Below are 21,407 nucleotides of genomic sequence, written 5' to 3' on the forward strand. Positions count from 1 at the left end.
CTCAAAAAAACAAGAAAGGTCTTAACTATACCACCTAACCTTATACCTAAAGGAGCTGGAGAAAGAACAGCAAATAAAGCCTAAACACAGCAGAAGACAAAGAATAAAGATTAGAGCAGAAATCGAGGACCCAAGTAAATAAAATCATGAATGAAAGAGGAGATATCACAACCAACACTGAATACAAACAATTATAAGAACATACTATGAACAACTATATGCTAATAAATTAGGCAATCTGTAAGAAATGGATGCATTCCTAGATAAGTATAAACTACCAAAACTGAAATAGAAATAGAAAATCTGAACAGACCCATGACCAGCAAGGAAATTTAAGCAAAAAATCAAAAACCTCCCAACAGAGAGTCCAGGGCCAGATGGCTTCCCAGGGGAATTCTACCAAACATTTAAAGAAGAATTAATACCTCTTCTTCTAAAGCTGTTTCAAAAAATAGAAATGGAAGAAAAACTTCCAAACTCTCTATGAGGCCAGCATTATCTTGATCCCCAAACCAGACAAAGACCTCACCAAAAAGGAGAATTACAATCCAATTTCCCTGATAAGCATAGATGCCAAAATTCTCACCAATATACTAGCCAATAGGATCCAATAGTACATTAAAAGGATTATTCACCACAACCAAGTGGGATTTATTCCTAGGGTGGTTCAACATCCGCAAATCAGTGCAATACACTACACATTAATAAAAGAAAGGACAAGAACTGTATGATCATCTCAATAGAAAAAGAAAATGCATTTGACAAAGTACAGCATCCTTTCTTGATTAAAACTCTTCGCAGAGTAGGGATAAACATTCCTCAATATCATAAAAGTCCTATGCACAAAGCCCACAGTGAATATCATTCTCAATGGAGGAAAACTGAGAGCTTTCCCCCTAAGGTCAGGAAGACGGCAAGGATGTCCACTCTCACTACTGCTGTTCAACATAGTACTAGAAGTCCTAGCCTCAGCAGTCAGACAACAAAAAGAAATAAAAGGTATCCAAATCAGCAAAGAAGCCAAACTCTCCCTCTTTGCAGATGATGACATGATACTCTATATGGAAAACCCAAAAGACTTGACCCCAAAATCGATACAATGCATACAGGAATTTAGCCAAGTGGCAGGATATAAAATCAATGCCCAGAAATCAGTTGCATTTTTATACAATAACAATGAGACAGAAGAAAGAGAAATAAAGGAGTCAATCCCATTTACAATTACACCCAAAACCATAAGATACCTAAAGAATAAACCTAACCAAAGAGGCAAAAGATCTGTACTTAGAAAACTAAAGAGGGACACCTGGGTGGCTCAGTCATTGAGCATCTGCCTTCCACCTGGCATGATCCCGGGGTCCTGGGATCTAGTCCCACATCAGGCTCCACACAGGGGGCCTGTTTCTCCCTCCCTCTGCCTGTGTCTCTGCCTCTCTCTGTGTCTCTCACAAATACATAAAATCTAAAAAAACAAAAACAAACAAAAAAACAAACAAACCAAAATTATAGAACACTCATGAAAGAAACTAAGGAAGACACAAAGAAATGGAAAAACATTCCATGCTCATGGATTAGAAGAATATTGTTAAAGTGTCTATGCTACATAGAGCAATCTCTATACTCAATGCAATCCCTATCAAAATACCATCAGCTTATTTCACAGGGTTGGAACATACAATCCTAAAATTTGTATGAACCAGAAAAGACCCAAATAGCCAAAAGATTGTTGAAAAAGAAAGCCAAAATACCTGGGGTGAATAATGTTGTTTTTTTTTTTTTTTTTTTTTTTTTTTTTTTTTTTTTGTGCTGAAAGAACTTTATTCTGAAATCTTCCATTTAGTTGATTGATGCTGTTATGTAACATGATTAATTTTCATACAGAGGCTTACTACACCAACCTAAGGCATCATGGTAGTATCTTAAACATCTAATTACAAGCTTTAGAGGACAGTTAAAGAGGGTAGGATTTGGGGGGAGAATCAGAGAAGCAAATAAAACATCATTAAAGCAAACTTCTGAAACAAAGAAGGAACAGCATGTGGTAAACAGTCTAGACTCTAATCCTGTTTCTGCCACCAATGGATTGTGGGAATTTGAGTAAATTACTTGGTTTTACTGTGCCTTAGTCTACTCATGGAGGTAATAATATGTACTTTCTAGAACTCTGGTGATGAATAATGGAGATAATGTATATAAATTGTTTAGAATAATGTCAGCCAGGCACAATGAGATGCTAATGATCCTGCTACTAATAACCATAATGGCAGGTAACATTAAGCACTCACTATGTGCTTTCTAAGAGTTTTTTTTAATGTGTACCTGCCTCCTGCAAACTTACATGACTGGATATCAAAACTAAGAAACAGTGTTATAATATTTTGACATACTATTACAATTTCCAAAGGAATCTACTTCTCTTACTCCAGTTGTAGAACTTATTTCAAAAACAAGGTTTATTAGATGCCATATTATAAACTTGTACTTACTATTATAGATTAAAATATGTAAAACAGGAACAAGTTTAAGTTTGATCTAGGATTCCTACTGGATTGGTTATAAAGTCAAATCTTCAAAAAAAAAAAATCTTCCAGTATTTTTCAAAAATAAAAAAATGGTTACAAGTCTGCATTTTACCACCTTCTATTAATAATACTATTTACTTGACTAAAAGCAGTAATTATCACCAGAAATATTAAAATCTACTTACAGTGCTCATGACACTTTGCCAAATTTTCTAGGTCATCCACATGATAGTAATCATAGCCTGATGTTCCCAGAACTTCAAATGGCAAATATCCTATTATAGGTGGTGCCCTAAATTACATATAAAACAATCAGTATTAAAACTTTTTCCATAGTAAGAAATTCCTCAACTAGAAATCAGTTTGTGGGGGTTGCCTAGGTGGGTCAGTTGGCTGAGCATAAGACTCTTGGTTTCGGCTCTGGTCACAATCTCAGGGTGGTGGGATGGAGTCCTATGTCATTGGGCTCCACACTTTGTGGGGTGTCTGCTTGATATTCTTTCTCTCCCTCTCCTTCTACACAGACACCTCCCCCTCCTGGCTGTACACATGTGCACACTTTCTCTCTCTCTCTTAAACAAGTTAAATATCTATCTATCCATATATATATCTATCTTGGGGTGTCTGGGTGGCTCAGTCAGTTAAGCACCTGCTTTCGGCCCAGGTCATGATTCCAGGGTCTGGGGATCAAGCAGGAGTTGGTCTCTCTGCTCAGCAGGGAGTCTGCTTTTCCCTCTCCCTCTGACAGCCCCACCCACTCCTTGTCTTTTCACTCACTCACTCGCTCTCTCTCAAACGAATAAATAATCTTTTAAAAATAAAAACTAAAAAAAAATCTTTAAAAAAAGAAATCAGTGTTAGCAGAATCTTTAGTTTTTGAAAAATGGATGATGGATTTGAACATTGGATTAGAAAAAGTTTGTCCTTGAAACCCATTAATTTCAAGTTATATGACTTTTAGCTTTTTACTGAATTTAAAATGAAATTACCTGTGATCTAGAAATAGGAACTTCCATTCTAAACTATGTCTAGATGTAAACTCTTCATTAGGTTCTTCAACAGTGCACATTTCCTACAAGAAAATTAATAATTAAAATTTAGAAGTACTGTTCTGTGCTCTTTGGAACAATCCTAAATATTGTTAGCTATGAAAGTCATCATTAGATAATTTTCCCCTAAATTATTTTTTAATCACATTTTAAATTTCTAGTATTAAAGACTGTGGCAGGGCGCCTGGGTGGCTCAGTTGGTTAAACATTTGCCTTCTGCAGGGGTCATGATCCCGGGGTCCTGGGATCGAGCCTCGCATCAGACTCCCTGCTCAAAGAGGAGTCTGCTTCTCCCTCTGCCTGTCACTCCCCCTGCTTGTGCTCTGTCAAAGAAAAAAAAAAAAAAAAAAAAGAATGTGGCAATAAACAGATGTAGACTTCTGGGGGAGTATTTCTCACTCAACATATTTCTCTATTCACTCACATGCCTTTAAAACCCTAATTTTAAATTCAGATCTCTCTCCTTAACTACAGTTCTGTATTTCTATCTGGATGTCTCCACGCATCACAAACTCAACATGTCCTAAAATGAACTAACTGCCTTACTCCTCATACTCACACAGTTTTGCATCTCATTACTGGAGGCATACCTGTGTTGTGCCATCAGTCTAGAAATCTGATAGTCACAACACACTCTCATTTTCTCCTTTTAAAAATCACCTTAATGGCTCTTAACAAACCCTTTCAATTTTACGTTCTAAATTGAAAAAAAGAAATGTTTGATGCCATCTATCTTCATGGTCTTACTATACTTGCCATCACTTACTTGCTAGACTTGCCATCACTGGCTCATATTATTGCCAATGCTTCTCCCCAGACAAGTCTCCTTGTTTTATAACTCATCTTCTTTTCTGGCCATAATTACCTTCTAATACTCAAGTATGATTATAACTTCTCTGCTTAAAACCTTTCATGATATTTCATTTGGTTAGGATAAAGTTTAAAATCTTTATCATGGAGAAACGATAATGAAACACTTTTCATTTCTGGACTCTGCTTGCTTTTCTAATCTCATCTCCTAATATCCCTACCCTCTCCACACACAGTAACCCTAGACCCTAGTCATACTCAGCAATGTATTCAAACCTTCTCTGTGTCCTTGAATGACCTTCTGTAGCACAATGTAGTGAATTAAGAGCTTGGGCTTTGAAAGAATGGGAATTAGAATCAATCTCAGTTCTGCCACTTATCAGCTGCAACTCTGAACAAGTAACATAACTTCCTCAAGCCTCAGATTCTTTATATATAAAATGAGGACCATACTAGCATCTTACAAAGTTGCTACAAGAGTTAAATAATACACATGAAGTATGCAGCACTCACCAAATGTTAGCCATTGCTATTAAATCCTAAGAACAGAACAAGCAGAGCAAGACTAGATTAAGATTCTCTAACTGCTATTTCAGCATTCTGTCCTAGAATATAGTATCTCCCTAAATTTAAAATCTTAGCGTGGCTTATTTCAAGCCACTTTCTAGGGGTTGAACTCTTTCATATTCCCACTCATTTAATCATCTACTTCTTGGGCCCCAGGAAATAAAATAAATTTAACTGAATTTTAAAACTGAAAAGGTAAATTATATCCAGTAAAAGGCCACTTTCATTTTTCAAAAGAGAATTTCAAAAGCAATCCTTAAAAATTACTTCGATTTTTGGCCTTTCCCCTTTAATGCGGATTGTGAACTATTCAAAAAGTACCCTGAAATTTTGTACAAAAGCAGGATGGTGGTGATACATAACCACTGGTTAACTGCAAGGAGATATATTTTTAAATTAGTTACAATTTAATGAGTGCCTTGATAACCCAAAATAAAGATGAAATGAGAGAAGGAGATAAACCATAAGAGATTCTTAACTCTAGGAAACAAACTGAGGGTTGCTGGAGGTGAAGTGAGTGGGGGAATGGGGTAACTGGGTGATGGGCATTAAGGAGGGCACTTGATGTAATGAACCCTGGGTGTTATATTCAAATGATGAATCACTAAACTCTACCTGCAAAACTAATAATACACTGTATGTTCATTAATTTTAAATTAAACAAAAGAAAAAAATTATCATGACCATGTATATTTAAGGAGTCATGATCACTACCACTTCAATGTAAGAAATTTCAGTTTATTTTGGAAACAGCAAAGGTAGTTTTTATATTATGAAGTGGAATCCTCTTCAGAAAACAATCAGAAACATACCTTGATGAACTGAGGTGTAGCTAATCTCACAGTAGCTACAAAACAAACTCTATCATCGTAAGATGGCCTGTGTGTGCGTTGTATAGTTCCTTCAAAACCATTGTGTGCTGAAGTGGATACTAAAACAATAAGAAATAGATATCATCAGTTACTCCAGTAAAATCTAGTTTTTACTGATGTTCAAAACATCTGCATCTTTAAAAGCTTAAAAGAAATACCAAGTTAAAATTCACTATATTTTTAACTTACCACTGTTTAAGGATTTAAAATTTCCTATAAATTTCACATATTCATAGGTAGATGGCTCCTTTGGGTCTATTGTTCCTCGAAGCATATGACAACAGAATTCTAATTGATTTTTTGCTGAAATGAGAAAAAATGTGATATATTTGTGACTTATCATGATTATAAGATGATAAAATTTGTGTAAGTTTATAATCACTCTTTTCTCCACCATAAGTCTTCAATGACATTTTATTTAGTCCATAAAAGTATAATATCTTTAGAAGATGATGGAACCTTTTTTTTTTTTTTTTTTTAATTTTATTCATAGAGATGCAGAGAGAGAGAGAGGCAGAGACACAGGCAGAGGGAGAAGCAGGCTCCATGCAGAGAGCCTGACGTGGGACTCGATCCAGGGTCTCCAGATCATGACCCGGGCTGCAGGCGGCGCTAAACCGCTGCGCCACCGGGGCTGCCCTGGAACCTTGTTCTTAATAGAGAAGACAGATTTCCCGATATAAGCAACTGTTTCCCCACTTTTATCTGTCCTTCCTTCTCATTCCTCACTCATATCAAAGAAAGGTTTTGCTTCCCATTACAAAACTAATGCTTCTCTCTACCTTGAACAGTCTTTTCTACCTTCTCTAGGACACCACTGTCATTCATTCCTTTAGCATCCTTATCTTCTCTTCTTTGGCTCCTTACTTTCACTTTTAAATTTGTCCAGGTCTTTCCATCTTGAACAAAGCGTTTTTCATGCTATTCTTTTTAGATCATAGATCTTCCTTTTTATTATGTGCTCTAGTTTCCATGTGCTCTAGTTTTCCTCATGAAATTTGGTTTAAGTCCTTACATCTCTGAAGAAATTGCTCTTCTGAAGATCACCCACATTTATATTGTTAACTTCAATGATCTTTCCTCATTGTTTCTAAAATTGGTGATTTCAATGATCTTTCCTTGTTTCTACCTCTTTTAAAACTCATTAGGTCTTCATCCCCGTAACACGAAACTTACTTTCCTACAATAATTGCATCTATAAACCCTCTGTCAATCTATTTTCAAACTATGGGCATTCACAAAAGTTCTATTTATCTTTATCTTCCACTATCTCTTATAAACTTATTGGCTTTGGTAAAATTTATTGTCTCCTAAATCTCTCTTCCTAATTCTAACATTTTATGTAAGACCAAGTCTCGTATCACTATTGCTTTAGGACATTTCTACTTGACTGTCCCACCAAGTAGCTTAAACTCAAAATATCTGGAAGTTAATTTATTCCTCTTTCTTCTAAACCAGCTGTTCTCCTTTGTCCTATGTATGTTATCTTCCCAGTTAGAAACCCTATCAATTTGGTCTCTTCTCCACCTATCCCATGTCCCCAAACTAATTTGTCACCAGGACCTGCTATTTATTTTACCAATGAAGCTCTCATTAGACATTTTTTCCAATATCCAGTAACACCAATTTAGTAGACAAATTACTCTGCATCCAGGTAACTGCAGAATGTATTCTTTAAGCTTCTACACCCTTGCTACTCAAATTCAATCTTGCCTACTACTCTTAGACTAATATTACCTTCATCATCATTCTAGCATTCAAGGACTAGTAATGCCTATTTCTGCTCACAGCATTTAATTCATACCCTTCTGTCATTACCATGAATGGTTTTATTATCAAACTCAACAGATTCAAAATCTAACTACTTTCTTCCTAAAACCTTCCCCACTGATGATCCCTAGCCACGTGGTTACCTGTGTCTAATAACAAGTTCTCTTGAGTTTATTTACTCAAACTCATATAGGCTTTCCTTTCCACTCTTACTTCTATTGCTGTTTTTTTTTTTTTTTAAGATTTTATTTATTTATTCATGAGAGAGAGAGAGGCACAGACACAGGCAGAGGGACAAGCAGGTTCCCTTTGGGGAGCCTGACATGGGACTCGATCCCGGGTCTCCAGGATTATGCCCTGGGCCGAAGGTGGCGCTAAACCGCTGAGCCATCCGGGCTTCCCTCTTTTGCTATTCTAAGCCTCCAGTCTGGTACTTTCAAAATTTTCCACCTGAGATATATATTTTCAGACCACTTTTTTACAAATCCCCTTTCACTGGCTCCTCGCTATATAAAGAGTAAAAATCAAATTCCTTAGGATGAACTATTAATATTAAGCTTTATTTCCTTCTCTGAACACAAATCATACCACTTGTACCACCCCACCTTCATTATGGCCCAAACGAACAGTTTGCAGAATCCTGAATTTTCTAATCAATTTCCCATTTTGTATCACATTTCTCCTCTGGCATGAATACTTTTTTTTGTATATCAACTGTTTAACTAGAGAATCAAGAAGTCATTTAATTAAAGCTTTTCTCTATCAAAAAGTACTGTTGGAAGCAGAAATCTAAGCACTATCTTTCTGCCAAAGACTTGCTTGCATTCAGTTCTCTAGCCAATTCTGCCCTTAGGAAGGTCTCTAAAGTAGACCTTTTCTCCTCTGTCCACCTACTGCTAGGTCCCAGAGTTCCAGCTTTCTTCTCTCTTTGCTCTATATATTTACTTCAAGCAATGCCATGCAATCCATGAAGTCAAACACTATTTATAGACCTATAACTGGCCTCTATAGCTGGCCTCTATAGTGATTAAACACTAAACTGTTTTATAACAATTTCAGATAAACAAGGTGTAATTTAGTGAAGAAAATGAGATATTCTGATCAAATTAGTCAAATGAACCTACAAGAGGTGTTTGATTATACCACAGTATTTTGTACTTCTTAAAGGTAAGAACTATTTTTCACATTCTTGGCAATTTTATGATACAGCACAAGTTCCAGGCACGTTAAATACATCCAATAAATGATAACTTAATTCTGTTTAGTTAATAAAGCAATTTCCCTTACTTAATAATATTCTGAAACAGGGAAGTTATTTTTTCCACAGTTTTGATGTTCAACTGATTAGTGATGAAAATGAGAATATTTCAATTTTTTCTCATTACATACAAAAAGATTTTTTAAAATTTATTACCAAGTTCTATTTTTGTGTAAAGTATACTTTTAAACTACTGTAACAAAAAAGATGAGATTTCAATATGCCCGGAGAGAGATTTCAGATTTTTAATATAGTCATAATTCTATTTTTTATATATATACATATATACATATATATATATATATATATATATACACACATACACACACACTTAAAAAGGATCTAATGTGGTATATGGAATAATGCTATGTGTTAATTTGGTTAGACATGTCTGTGTTAAAACTTACAAAAGTAAAGGAAAATGCAAACAAATACATTTAACTTTTTGCTTGATAGCTACTACTTACATTTTAAATATTCAGGGGTTAAGGAATCACTTTCCAGCAGATGAGTAGAGAGCATTTTATAAACTTCTGAATGTTCCCCTTCTGGGATAAAATTAAATATGCTTTGATCCACAAGATCAGACTGAAAAAGAAATTTTTAAAAAATAAAATAATTTTAGTGATTCAAGGTGTATTTATTTTAAAAGTGTATCATCATTCTTAAAATATCACATGAGCATATGGCTAACTTTCAAATATCCATAAAAAGTGACAATGCCATGTTATAGAGCACAACTCAAAAAACAATAGAAGGTGTAATGAAGGTTAACATGACCTCCATGCCTGATACTAGTGTCATCAGATCTTTGATCAATATGACTTTGAAAATCTGATACATTATTTCCAAAGATGAGTTTCACCAAATTTAATATATAACAGGATTCAGAAGGTTTATTAGAAAAAATCTTTGGCTATAAGAAACAGCCTTACAATATGTCTAAACCTCTCCTAAATTATGGTGGTGTACACTATACAAAGTACCAAAGCACTAGCCACTGCCTAAGTAAAGAGGAGGTTTGATTCTAGTGTTTGTTATTTCAACTGTCTAATGTGTCCTTTCTTTTTTACCTCACTTTTTCCAGTCATATATCCTGTATCTTGTTGTCAAAAGTCCTGCTTTTAGATAACAAAAAAGGCAAGTAGTATTTTAAGCATTACAATTCTTGCTAAAAATATGGCTTTAACCATGATTTAGTAACCAACAATGATGTGCCATGGCTGTGGAATCAAAAATGATTAAGATAGTTCCTATACCTTAAAAAACTGACAAAGGGCTCCTGGGTAGCTCGGTTGGTTAAGTGTCTACCTTCGGCTCAGGTCATGATCCCAAGGTCCTGGGATCCAGCCCTATATCAGGCTCCCTGCTCAGCAGGGAGTTTGCTTCTCCCTCTCCCTTTGCCCTTTCCCCCTGACTCATGCACACACCCCCACATTCCCTCTCTCTCACATAAATATATAAAAATAATAATAATAAAAAAAAAACACCACTGACAAAACTTCAGTGACTTCACACCTCCTATCAAAGCTAGTCCACTCTACTTGGTTTTTCTACATTTTCAAACTGCCTCATGGAATCCTGGGGAGAGTGAAGTGGTATCTTAAGAACTATGGAGGAAGGGGTGAAGGGCAAGGGAAATGAAAGGACTTGTATAGGTTGGGCTAAGGGTCTATCCACTTACATTCAACCAAAGCACTTCCACTGTTTCTATTTTAAACCCTATAAAGATTTTGTTAAAAACAAAAGTAAAAAAAAAAAAAACAAAACAAAACCCTCAAACTACAATAAGAAACAAACATGGGGATTAGTGGGAGGTAAGGAAGGGCTGTTTTATTACTCTCCATACAAGCCATACATTCATATTCTTTTTCTTGTCTTTTCTCTAGCCCTCAACATTCACCCCATGAAGTAAATATCCCTCCCCCATCTTTCAACAGGTTTGTACCCTCTCAAAGATCAGCTCAAACTATTTCCTTCAAAAAACCATTCTCTTCTTGCCATTTGCAATGATGTAGATGGAACTAGAGAGTATTATGCTAATTGAAATAAGTCAGAGAAAGGCAAATACTATACGATTTCACTCATATGTGGAATTTAAGAAACAAAACAGATGGACATAGGGGAAGGGAAGGAAAAATAAAGTAAGATGAAAATTGAAAAGAAGGCAAACCATTAGAGATGCTGAACTTTAGGAAACAGTTGCTGGAGGGGAGGTAGGTGGGGGATGGGGTAACTGGGTGATGGGCATTAAGTAGAGTACTTGTAATGAGCATTGGGTGTTAAATGCAACTGATGAATCACTAAATTCTACCTCTGAAACTGATTTTTTTTAAAAATCATTCTTAACACCATAATCCACAGTAAAAATAATGGAATTCTTTTAGATTTATTACCCATATCATTCATTTTCCATAAAAATATTTGTTATATTTTAATGTCTATGCCCTGCTAACCCGTAGGTGAAAAAAAAAGGGCCTTATCTCGGGACACCTGGGTGGCTCAGTGGTTGAATGTCGGCCTTCAGCTCAGGGCATGATCCTGGGTCTGGGGATCGAGTCTCACATCAGATTCCCTGTGAGGAGCCTGCTTTTCCCTCTGCCTATGTCTCTGCCTCTCTCTGTGTGTCTGTCATGAATAAATAAATAAAATCTTGAAAAAAAAAAAAGAGGGGCCTTATCTCTTACACCTTCATCTTCTGCCCTTCAAATTAAGGCACATTAGCACTATGCTCTGCATATAACAGTTATTAGTACAGTAAAATATTTTGGTTTAAGGAATTATTTGATAAAGGCTTTGGAATAACCATATCAAAAATATATCTGTATTTTGAGATTTTTCTGAAAGTCTGAAAAACCTTAGTAATAATGAACTAAAAATTCAAGCATGATTAAGGACAAAAGCTAGAAAATTGCTTTTTATTGACAAAATAAAATATCAGTAATACAAGCATTGATACTAATATTAAAAATTAACAGAAAAATAAGACACCAATTTGAAAAACTGAAACTTTCATTTTGGAAAATAATCATTTTGGAAAGGATTATAGTTTTCTACTATTATTTATTCTTATCTACAATTTTTTTCTACTATTTCAGTAAATTATGATTGGAGCCACATTACCCCTGCTTTTCCATCTATAAACTTATAGGAAGTTTCATATTCACAGAGAAAATATGAATAATATACAGTGGTACGGTCACAAGTGATGCTTCCTCACCATTTTGCTTCCTCTGATACTTAATAATATGAAATGTCAGAGTCAGCAGGCAACTAATTAATGTGTCAAACTTTTCCTTGAACCACTACATTTAAAATCTCTAAATGAAGCTGATCATACTTGATGCTGGCAAACCATCCACTTAGTTCCCAAACACAATTCAAAGGAAAGAAAATAAAATGGTAGCTATATGGATCCTTCTATCTCCCTTAATCATTTTCATGAAGAAATATAAAACCTACTTATTATAATGTGACATAAATCAACAACCTATTTCTTTTCTTTTTCTTAAACTAGAAGTTTGTGCCTCTTAATCTCCTTCTCCTATTTCATCCATCCTCCCCTTCATCCATCTCCTTGGAGGTTACTAGTTTGTTCTGTGTATTTAACAGTCTGTTGAGTTTTTAAAATTCATTTGTTTTATTTTTCAGATTCCACATATAAGTGAAACTATTTGGTATTTATCTGATTTATTTCGCTTACTATAATACCCTCTAGATCCATTTATGTTTTTGCAAATGGCAAGATTTCATTCTTTTTTTATGGCTGAGTAGAATTCCAGTATATATATATATATGTGTGTGTGTGTGTGTGTGTGTGTGTCTCTATCTAACACTTTCTTTATCCATTTATCTATTGATGAACACTTGGGATGCTTCCATAGCTTGGCTATTATAAATAATGCTGCAATAAACACAGGGGTACCTATATCTTTCTGAATTAATGTTTGTGTTTTCTTTGGGTAAATAACCAAGAGTGGAATTACTGGATCATACAGGCCTTTCTGTTCTTTTATAATACAGTAGGTCAATGTGACCATTTAGTAGAAACTATTCACTATTACCAATTTCTTTTTCTTTCAAGTAGACAACCAACAGTTAGATAATTGCTTTAGTTTGGAAATATAAACACAAGTTGCTTACAAGGGACTAAAAGCTCCTCTTTAAAAAAATGGCAAATGTGTGTTGGATACGACAACTGTGTTCCTTAGGTACAGGTATAAGGAACAACAATTCTAGCCCTATCAAGAAAGTTCTCAAAATCATTATATAACTATTCAAAAAAATTCTAAATTGTATTTTTGCATACTGTTTATACCAAAGTCTGTACTGATTTTATTAAAAAATACTTGTGTTTATATTTCCAAACTAACACCTTAAGGACAGCAGAAAAGGTCAGGAAAAGTATCTTAAAAGCAGCACTTTTACTCCTGGACTCTGTAACATGGTTAATCATCCCCGCTGATATTACATGTGATTACAAGTTTAATATGTTCTCTCTTAGGAACATATTTAAACTAGTGTGAGGAAATTAATCTTCACTTGTAAAGTGTTACCAATTTTAAGTTCCCAGTAAAGAGACCTGACTTTTTGTGTTGGCACTTTCACTAAATTCTTACATAATTAAGCCCAGTTTCTCTGGGTACGTGTCTGCTGATAACATAAAGGGAGACTGGGCTAAGGAGGTCTAAAATCCCTTCTGACACTAAGGTTGTATGATCCTATGACTTTGTCACAGAATGTCAGACCAAGAGGGGAAAAAAACCCAGTAAAATTCCTTCTGATTATTAGCCATAAGTAGGTTAAAATGTACCTAAATTAATTTCATAAGTATGAAGTTAAGAAAAATATTTTTTGTAGGACCTAAAGTATCAGTTTTATAATTTCATAGAATTAGAATTTAAAAATTTTAAGTCATATTGATCACTAAGATGGCAAATTTTAATTTCTCAACAGAATTAAATTATAAACAGTAAAGCCTAACTTGGGGATTTGCTAATGTTTCTTTCCTCTCAGGCAACAACAAAAATTCTATTTTAGAGAAAAAGGTTGCATATTAAAACAAAAAGAAATTATTTAAAACTATTTGTTAATATTTAATGACAACTAAAACTAGGAAAGCACATATTGTTTTCTCTTATTATGTTTAATCCTAAATAAGTATTTCATTTTCTCAAAAGATACTTGTGACAGTAATGTCAGTGATATGAGGGAAAGTATCCACAGTAACTGGAGAACAGCACTGTTTTAATAAAGGCTACTATTAAAGAAGAAGGAAATGAAATGGGTCTACTGGATCAGCAACAATCTCCTCTGCCCAAAAATTCACCTGCCAGTCTATAAGCTTTGGCTGACACAAACAACTAAAAATATCCAGAATATATGAGTAACAGAGGAAATTGGGTATGAGGCATATGGGAATTCTCTGTACTATATTCATTTTTCTGTAAATCTAAAAACAGTTCTAAAATTAAAAGTTAAAAAAAACAACAACAAAATAAAACAAGAGAGAATGTGAAGACAAAGAGGGTTTTCATTGATGGGGAAAACATTAATGACCAGACACTTCAATCTCAACTAGCCCTGCTGGAGAATCTGGTCTTTTAAAGTATGGAGTCTGTTCTTTTGATAACCTATGAGGTAGAGAATAATCACTGGGAGGGAGATACTGCTCTTCATCTCTTGAAAGAGACCTTTACAGAAGTTTACTTTGTACTGTTAGAAATCTTCAAGAGATGGGCAATTTAAGAGTAATTTATAAGTAATTTCAGAATATTTATACTACAAGTTCTATCTTAGATAAAAACAATTACATTTTATTTTTTTAAACAATTACATTTCAAATAAAAACAGAATTGTAGCACAGCACCTAATATAGAGTGTGACACAGAGAAGATGTTCAATAAATATATGCTTGATAAAATAGCAGACATCAAAATATAACTCAGGTATTCACCATCCTAATCAAAATTATACAAAATGATTCTTTTCTAACTCTGTACTCTTTCAGTCATATTGAATACAAATTGAATATGGCCATTATTAAATTCTCAATTCAAGCACAGAGCACAAAAATTCTGTAACTCTTACTTTTAGTGTGTTATTCTAAGTTATTCTTTTGAGAAAATTATTTGAGTTCCTCTAGTGGGAATAAATATCTCTAGAAAATTAGTTATTCTCAAGATATTTCCAGTGGTTTAGCAACACTGTCACCAGGCTGATTAAAAAGGAAACACGCCATGATGATCAAAAAGGAAAATGATGAAAACAGCATTAGAATAAGGAGGGCAGAGGTTAGAATATAGTGGCATGGTTAGAGCTCTCATCCCCAGTCTAACCACTGTTCAACACTGCTCTAGAGGTCCTCTTCCTTGTGCTTTAGAACATTTAAAACAGGCATTAAATAAGAAAGACATCACAAGATACTTACTGGTAAATGTTCAAGTAATGAAGTTATACTCTCAGACACATATATTATGCTTCCATCTGTCATGATTGCTAAAAAAAAACCATCAAGAGCCTGAAATTAAACATAATGGTCAGTTAAGTGAAAAGAAAAAAAATATTTCACAGGATAGAAAAAAAAAATCCAATTAAAAGACAAAGGACTTAATGTGCACTTTCCAGAGTACTGCCAAATGCTAGCTTTTCCCTTTACAATACCTTATTACATATTTTTACGCATTTTTAAATGTTTCTGGAAAAAATCATCATACTATGGTCATATATGGGAGAACTGGCTTCTAAAACATAGATACTTAATGTTCTACCATTATTATATGTATATTATATGAAAATTGCCTTATCTGAAGATACTAGTATCTGAAGCACACATGATCAATGATAGATCTTTGACACACAAAAGAACACATTACCACCTTTTGGATATGTTAATAAAAAGATGTTTGATTGAAGCTTAAGGAGATATACTAGGGATAAAGTAAAAGGGAAATTAAGCTGAAAAAGTAGGCTAAGGTCAGATCATGAAAGGCCTTGAATACCAGGTCAAAGACATAAGGATTTTGTTCAAAAGTAGTCTAGAAGCAGTATGTACCTGGATTTAGAGGAAACAATTAAGATAGGAAAATCTCAGCGGCTTTTGGAAGAATCAGATAAGTTTAAGTTAATGAAAATCTGAATGACATTAGTAGCAGTAAGAACAGAGAAGGACTTGGGCAAGCATTGAGAAATGGGAAGTTAGAGTTCAGGAGAGAAGGTGGTACAGGGGATACAATACTTAATAATAAAGCAATCCTGTACTTTATGTTTTATAAAGTATTTTCACTTGAAAATCCCAGACACAGCTGAAGAAATGCAATCTGCAAAAGACAGAAACATGCCAAAGACAAATCCTTGGGGTAATTATCTATGCACAAGGATGAGGGGAAGGACAAGTGCCAGAGAAAATGACAGAGAACAGAGAAGATACTGTCGTCAAGGAAGAGGAAATGACAAGGTGAGTGAGCAGGAAGAGGGATAGTTCACTGTAAAATGAGATCCAACAGGATAAGGACTAAGAAAATGAGAAATGAATTTTGGTGACTTTCAAGAGTTGTGTTGGTAGTAAGGTGAATCAGACTATAAGGAGTTTAGAGACAAGTGGATAATCAGATCATTATAAACTACTCCTTTATGAACTTTAGAGGGAAGAAAGGCGAAAGAACAAATTCTGAGAGGACCAAGTATCAAGGAAAGTAACTGAAGTATATATACAGGCTCAAGGAGAGGAAGATCCAGTGAAAAATACTGAAGATATATAGTAGAAAAGATATACTGTAAGAGGAGTTCCTCTTTGCTTATCAAAACAGTTACCATGGGACACGTGGGTGACTCAGAGGTTGAGAGTCTGCCTTTGGCCCAGGGTGATCCTGGGATCCGGATTGAGTCCCACATCAGGCTCCCAGCAGGGAATCTGCTTCTGCCTCTGCCTGTGTCTCTGCCTCTTTCCCCCTGTCTCTCATGAATAAATAAAATCTTAAAAAAAAAGTTACCATGATAAATTCAAATTTCTTTGTAATTATAGGGCTCTCTCAAAGGATAGCAATTGCTCATAAGAACCATATATATCTTCTTCAATACTGTTATCTGTAAGCACCTAGCAGATGTGTGGGACACAGTGGATAAAAAAATACCTATAAAAAAAATACCTATAGTATAAATGTATGGACCTGGGAGTTAGAGCAATCTCCCTCTACTTCTAAGTAACTGTTGAAGAATTGCTGACTCTATGGAAAAAGGCACCCTCCACTTCCCCTTACCTTCTACTGGGGGACAGATCTGGGTTTCAGAAAGAACTTATTTTGATAGATGTTTATCTTCTAGAATGGCTCAGAAAAACCCATTCTTGGCCAAGGGTGTGTGTGTGCACGCGTGTGTGTGTGTGTGGGTGTGTGAGAGAGAGAGAGAGAGAGAGAGAGAAACACCTGGTAATTTAAGAAATTTCAAGGGGTGCCTGGGTAGCTCAGTCTTGATGTCAGTTCAGGTCATGATCTCTGGGACAGGAGGTTGAGCCCTACATCAAGCTCTGCACTCAGTGGGGAGTCTGTGTGAGGTTCTCTCTCTTCCTCTTGCCCCCACCCCATGCACATGTGCTGGTTTTCTCTCTCTAAAGTAAATAAATAAATCTTAAAAAAAAAATTAATGAAATTATTTTTACAAAAACTCCTTACGATAATGCCAGTATTATTATTTCATAATGAATGGAGTCAAAACGTATTAAGAACATGCTTCATGTGAAGCTAGCTTGTGCTATCTTTGAAAGTAAATTAGTATTTACTATGGTGATCTGTATTTGCTCTTGGGATATTTGCTAGAAATTGATACGGCTCTCTTCTGTGAAGAGAATGAACTGAAATCAGAACTCTTAATGAAATAAGACCAATGCTAGAATCAGAGCCTGCCCTTTCATCTTCAACACAGGTAAAGCCTAGGCAGAGAAAAGCCTGAGCCAATATATCACAAAAGTTTTAACACAAGAAGGACCCAGGGCCCAGACTTCTTGTGAGTGGAGGGATGCAATTTCTGAGCACAATGGATGAGTACAGCAAAAGCTAAAGGGGTCTTGAAGAGGGCCTTAAGGAGGAAGATTAGAGAGACAGAACAGAAAGTAAGGCAGGGAAGGACACCCTACTCCCAAGACGGGAACTGGTGAAACTTAGTCCTTTCCCCAGTACTAGATGATGTAATAGAAAGAGTTCATTAGTTAAAACTGTCTTCAAAGATGATGACAGAGTAGGAGGACCCTAGGCTCAACCTTGTCCCACAAATACAATTAGTTAACTATCAAATCATCCTAAGTACCCCAGAAATTCATCTAAAGACTGGCACAGCAAACTCCATAACTAAACGTAGAGAAGACACCATAATGAAGAAGGTAGGAAGTGCTGAAGGGCAGTGAAAAAGATGGGCTGCTGCAGTAGGGAGAGAGCCCCAGTAGCAGAGACTGGCAAAAGACAGACCAGCACATAGGTGAATGCATGGGAAAAATAAATCCCCATAGCAACTGGCTTAGAAAGTGAGAGGGGCCAAATTTCATGAGTTCTGGCAACCAGCAGGGCTTAACACCTGATTAGCAGGTTTGGCTCAGGGAGAGTCCTAGGACATTGGGGAAAAAGGCAGGGCAAACAGCTTGGGGACACATAGTGTGGAAACAGTGACCTGATGAGCACCTGGGACACACAGTGGGGAGCTTATTTGTTCATTTCAGAGTGTGTCCCAGACAGCATTCACAGAAAGACCCCACCAGGAACATAGGACTGGCAGGCACCATCTTCTTCTCCCACCCCTCAGTCTAAGCACACAGCCACCTGTGGGAATCAGTGCAGCCCAACACTCGCTACCTAACTTGCTTACACCAAACCCCACCTTCCTGTGCTCCAGAAAAACTGCTTTTCCCAGACATGCCTGTATCAGTCCCAGTGTGATGGCCCCCCTCCCACAGAAAACCAGCCCAAACTCTTGTCCACACCACATCTCCCTATCCAGGAGTCTTGCAGGACCTCAGTTCCACTGGTGGTAGTAACAGATTTCATTTCACAACAGGTAAAGAAAATCTCTGCAGACGACTGGCCTGAAGGATAAAGCAGCCAGGACACAACAGCAGAGCATACAAAGCACACACTGGAGATACTCCTTGCAGGGCCAGCCTCTGGGGAAGAGGTGTTACTACCCAGCAGGGCACAACAAGACCTCTTCTTCTTAAGGCCATTACCCTCAAGAACAGGAGACAAAGCTGACTTTCCTAAAACAGAGAAGCAGGCAGAGATTTATACAAAATAAGAAGGCAGAGGAATTTTTCCCAAATGAAAGAGAAGGACAAGGCCACAGCCAGAGATCTAAGTAAAACTGATATAAGTAACATGACTGATAGAAAATTTAAAGTTATGATCCTAAATATATTCACCAGACTTTAGAAAAGAGTGGAAGACATCAGCGAGACCCTCAACACAGAGATAAGAAATAATAGAGCAGAGATAAAGAACTCAATAAATGAAGCGAGAAATACACTTGGTGCAATGAACAGCAGGACTGCAGAAGCAGAGGAATAAACGAAGGACCTAGAATACAGAGTAATGGAAAGTAATCAAGCTGAACAAAAGAGAGAAAAAAGAATTACACAAAATGAAAATAGACTTATGGAATTCAGTGACTCCATCAAACACAGAAACATTTGTATTATAGGAGTCCCAGAAGAGGAGAGAGAAAGGGGGCAGAAAATTTATTTGAAGAGATAATAGCTGAAAATTTCCCAAATCTAGGGAAGAAAACAGATATCCAGATCCAAGAGGCACAGAGAATCCTCAACAAAATCAACAAAAGCAGATCCACACCAAGGCATACTGTAATTAAAATGGCAAAATATAGTGATAAAGAAAAAAATTTTAAAGAAGCAAGATAAAAGTTTTTTGTTGTTGTTGTTTTTTTTTTTTTTTTACATTCAAAGGAAGCCCCCTAAAGCCAGCAGAGTATTTTTCAACAGAAACTTTCCAAGCCAGAAGGGAGTGGGCATGATATATTCAAAGTAATGAATGGGAAAAATCTGCAGCCAAGAATACTCTATTCAACATGGCTAGAGAACAGAACAGAAGAAGAGATAAAGAGTTTCCCAGGGGGGAAAAAAAGTTTTCCCAGACAAATAAAAACTAAAGGAGTTCATGACCAGTAAACCAGCCTTGCAAGAAATATTAAAGGGAAAACTGAGTGGAAAAGAAAGACCAAAAGTGACAAGTGTGAAGGTGGGAAACTCAGTAAAAATGAGTATTTCTATAAAATATCAGTCAAGGAACTCACACAATAAAAGGATGTAAAAATATGACACCATATACCTAGAACATGGGGAGGAGAGGTATAAAGAATTGGTTCAAACTTAAACAACCATCAACTTAATATAAATTGCTATATGCAGATGTTATATACAAACCTAATGACAACCACAGATCAAAAGCCACTAATAAATATGCATAGAATAAAGAGAAATACAACCAAATATATCACTAGAGAAAACCAGCAAACTATCAGAGAGAAAGAATCGGAGAAAATCTTCAGAAACAATCACTAAACAGGTAATAAAATGGCAACGAATACATATCTATTGATAATTACTTTGAAAGTTAATGGACTAAAGGATCCAATCAGAAGATTTTAGACCTGAAGACACCTGTAGATTTAAAGTGAGGGGATGGAGAAATACTTATCAAGCAAATGGATGTCAAGAAAGAGGCAAACCAAGAAAAAGACTCTTAACTATAAAGAACAAACTGACAGTTATTGGAGGGGAAGGTACTAAACACATAACGGGCATTAAGGACGGCACTCACTGTCATGACTACTGGGTGTTGTATGTAGGTTATGAGTTACTAAAATCTAAAATTGAAACTAACTATATGTTAACTAGCAGGAATTTAAATAAAAATTTGGAAAAAAAAAAAAAAAAAAAAGAATAGAAAGCCAGAAGAGCAATACTATTATAAGACAAATTAGACTTCAAAACAAAGACTGGACCACTTGGCTGGCTCAGTCAGTGGAGCATGTGACTCTTGATCTTGGAGTTGTGAGTTTGAGCCCCATGCTGGATGTAGAGAATACTTAAAAATAAAATCTTTATTTTTTTAAACAAGAACATTTATTTTCCTGGAACAACAGGCAAAGAAAGACACTATATAATAAAAAAGGGGACAATCCAACAAAAAGATGTAACAATTGTGAATATTTATGCACTCAAATACATAAAACAGTAACAAACATAAAGGGGCGCCTGGGTGACTCAGGAGGTTAAGTGTCCAACTTGATTTCAGCTCAGGTCTCGATCTCAGGGTCATGAGTTGAAGCACCACGTTGGGCTCCACGCTGGGCATGGAGCCTACTTTAAAAAAAAAAACAAATATAAAGGAACTAATCGATAATAATACAATAATAGTAGGGGACTTTAACACCCCACTTACATTGATACACAGATCATTTAAACAAAATATCAACAAGGAAACGATGGCTATGAATGAGCACTGGGTGAGATGGATTTTATAGACATATTTGGAACATTCCATCCTAAAACAGCAGAATA

The 21,407-nt window shown here is 35.7% G+C and overlaps 1 protein-coding gene across 17 annotated transcripts in view; it reads right to left on the minus strand.

The window, feature by feature from the left end:
- CLOCK (clock circadian regulator) overlaps nucleotides 1-21,407 on the minus strand; it is a 141,186-nt gene that overhangs the window by 35,788 nt on the left and 83,991 nt on the right. For 16 of the 17 annotated variants that reach the window (XM_072775107.1, XM_072775106.1, XM_072775103.1 and 13 more), the window contains 6 exons: nucleotides 15,279-15,368; nucleotides 9,316-9,436; nucleotides 6,010-6,123; nucleotides 5,761-5,879; nucleotides 3,512-3,594; nucleotides 2,708-2,814 (listed from right to left, as the gene is read on the minus strand). In XM_072775107.1, coding sequence (XP_072631208.1) covers nucleotides 2,708-2,814; nucleotides 3,512-3,594; nucleotides 5,761-5,879; nucleotides 6,010-6,123; nucleotides 9,316-9,436; nucleotides 15,279-15,368 — 634 coding nt within the window. The remainder of the gene's footprint in view (nucleotides 1-2,707; nucleotides 2,815-3,511; nucleotides 3,595-5,760; nucleotides 5,880-6,009; nucleotides 6,124-9,315; nucleotides 9,437-15,278; nucleotides 15,369-21,407) is intronic. The other variant, XM_072775108.1, reaches the window with a different exon arrangement.

The sequence above is a fragment of the Canis lupus genome, chromosome 14 (assembly GCF_048164855.1).
Source record: "Canis lupus baileyi chromosome 14, mCanLup2.hap1, whole genome shotgun sequence".
Classification (NCBI taxonomy): Eukaryota; Metazoa; Chordata; class Mammalia; order Carnivora; family Canidae; genus Canis; species Canis lupus.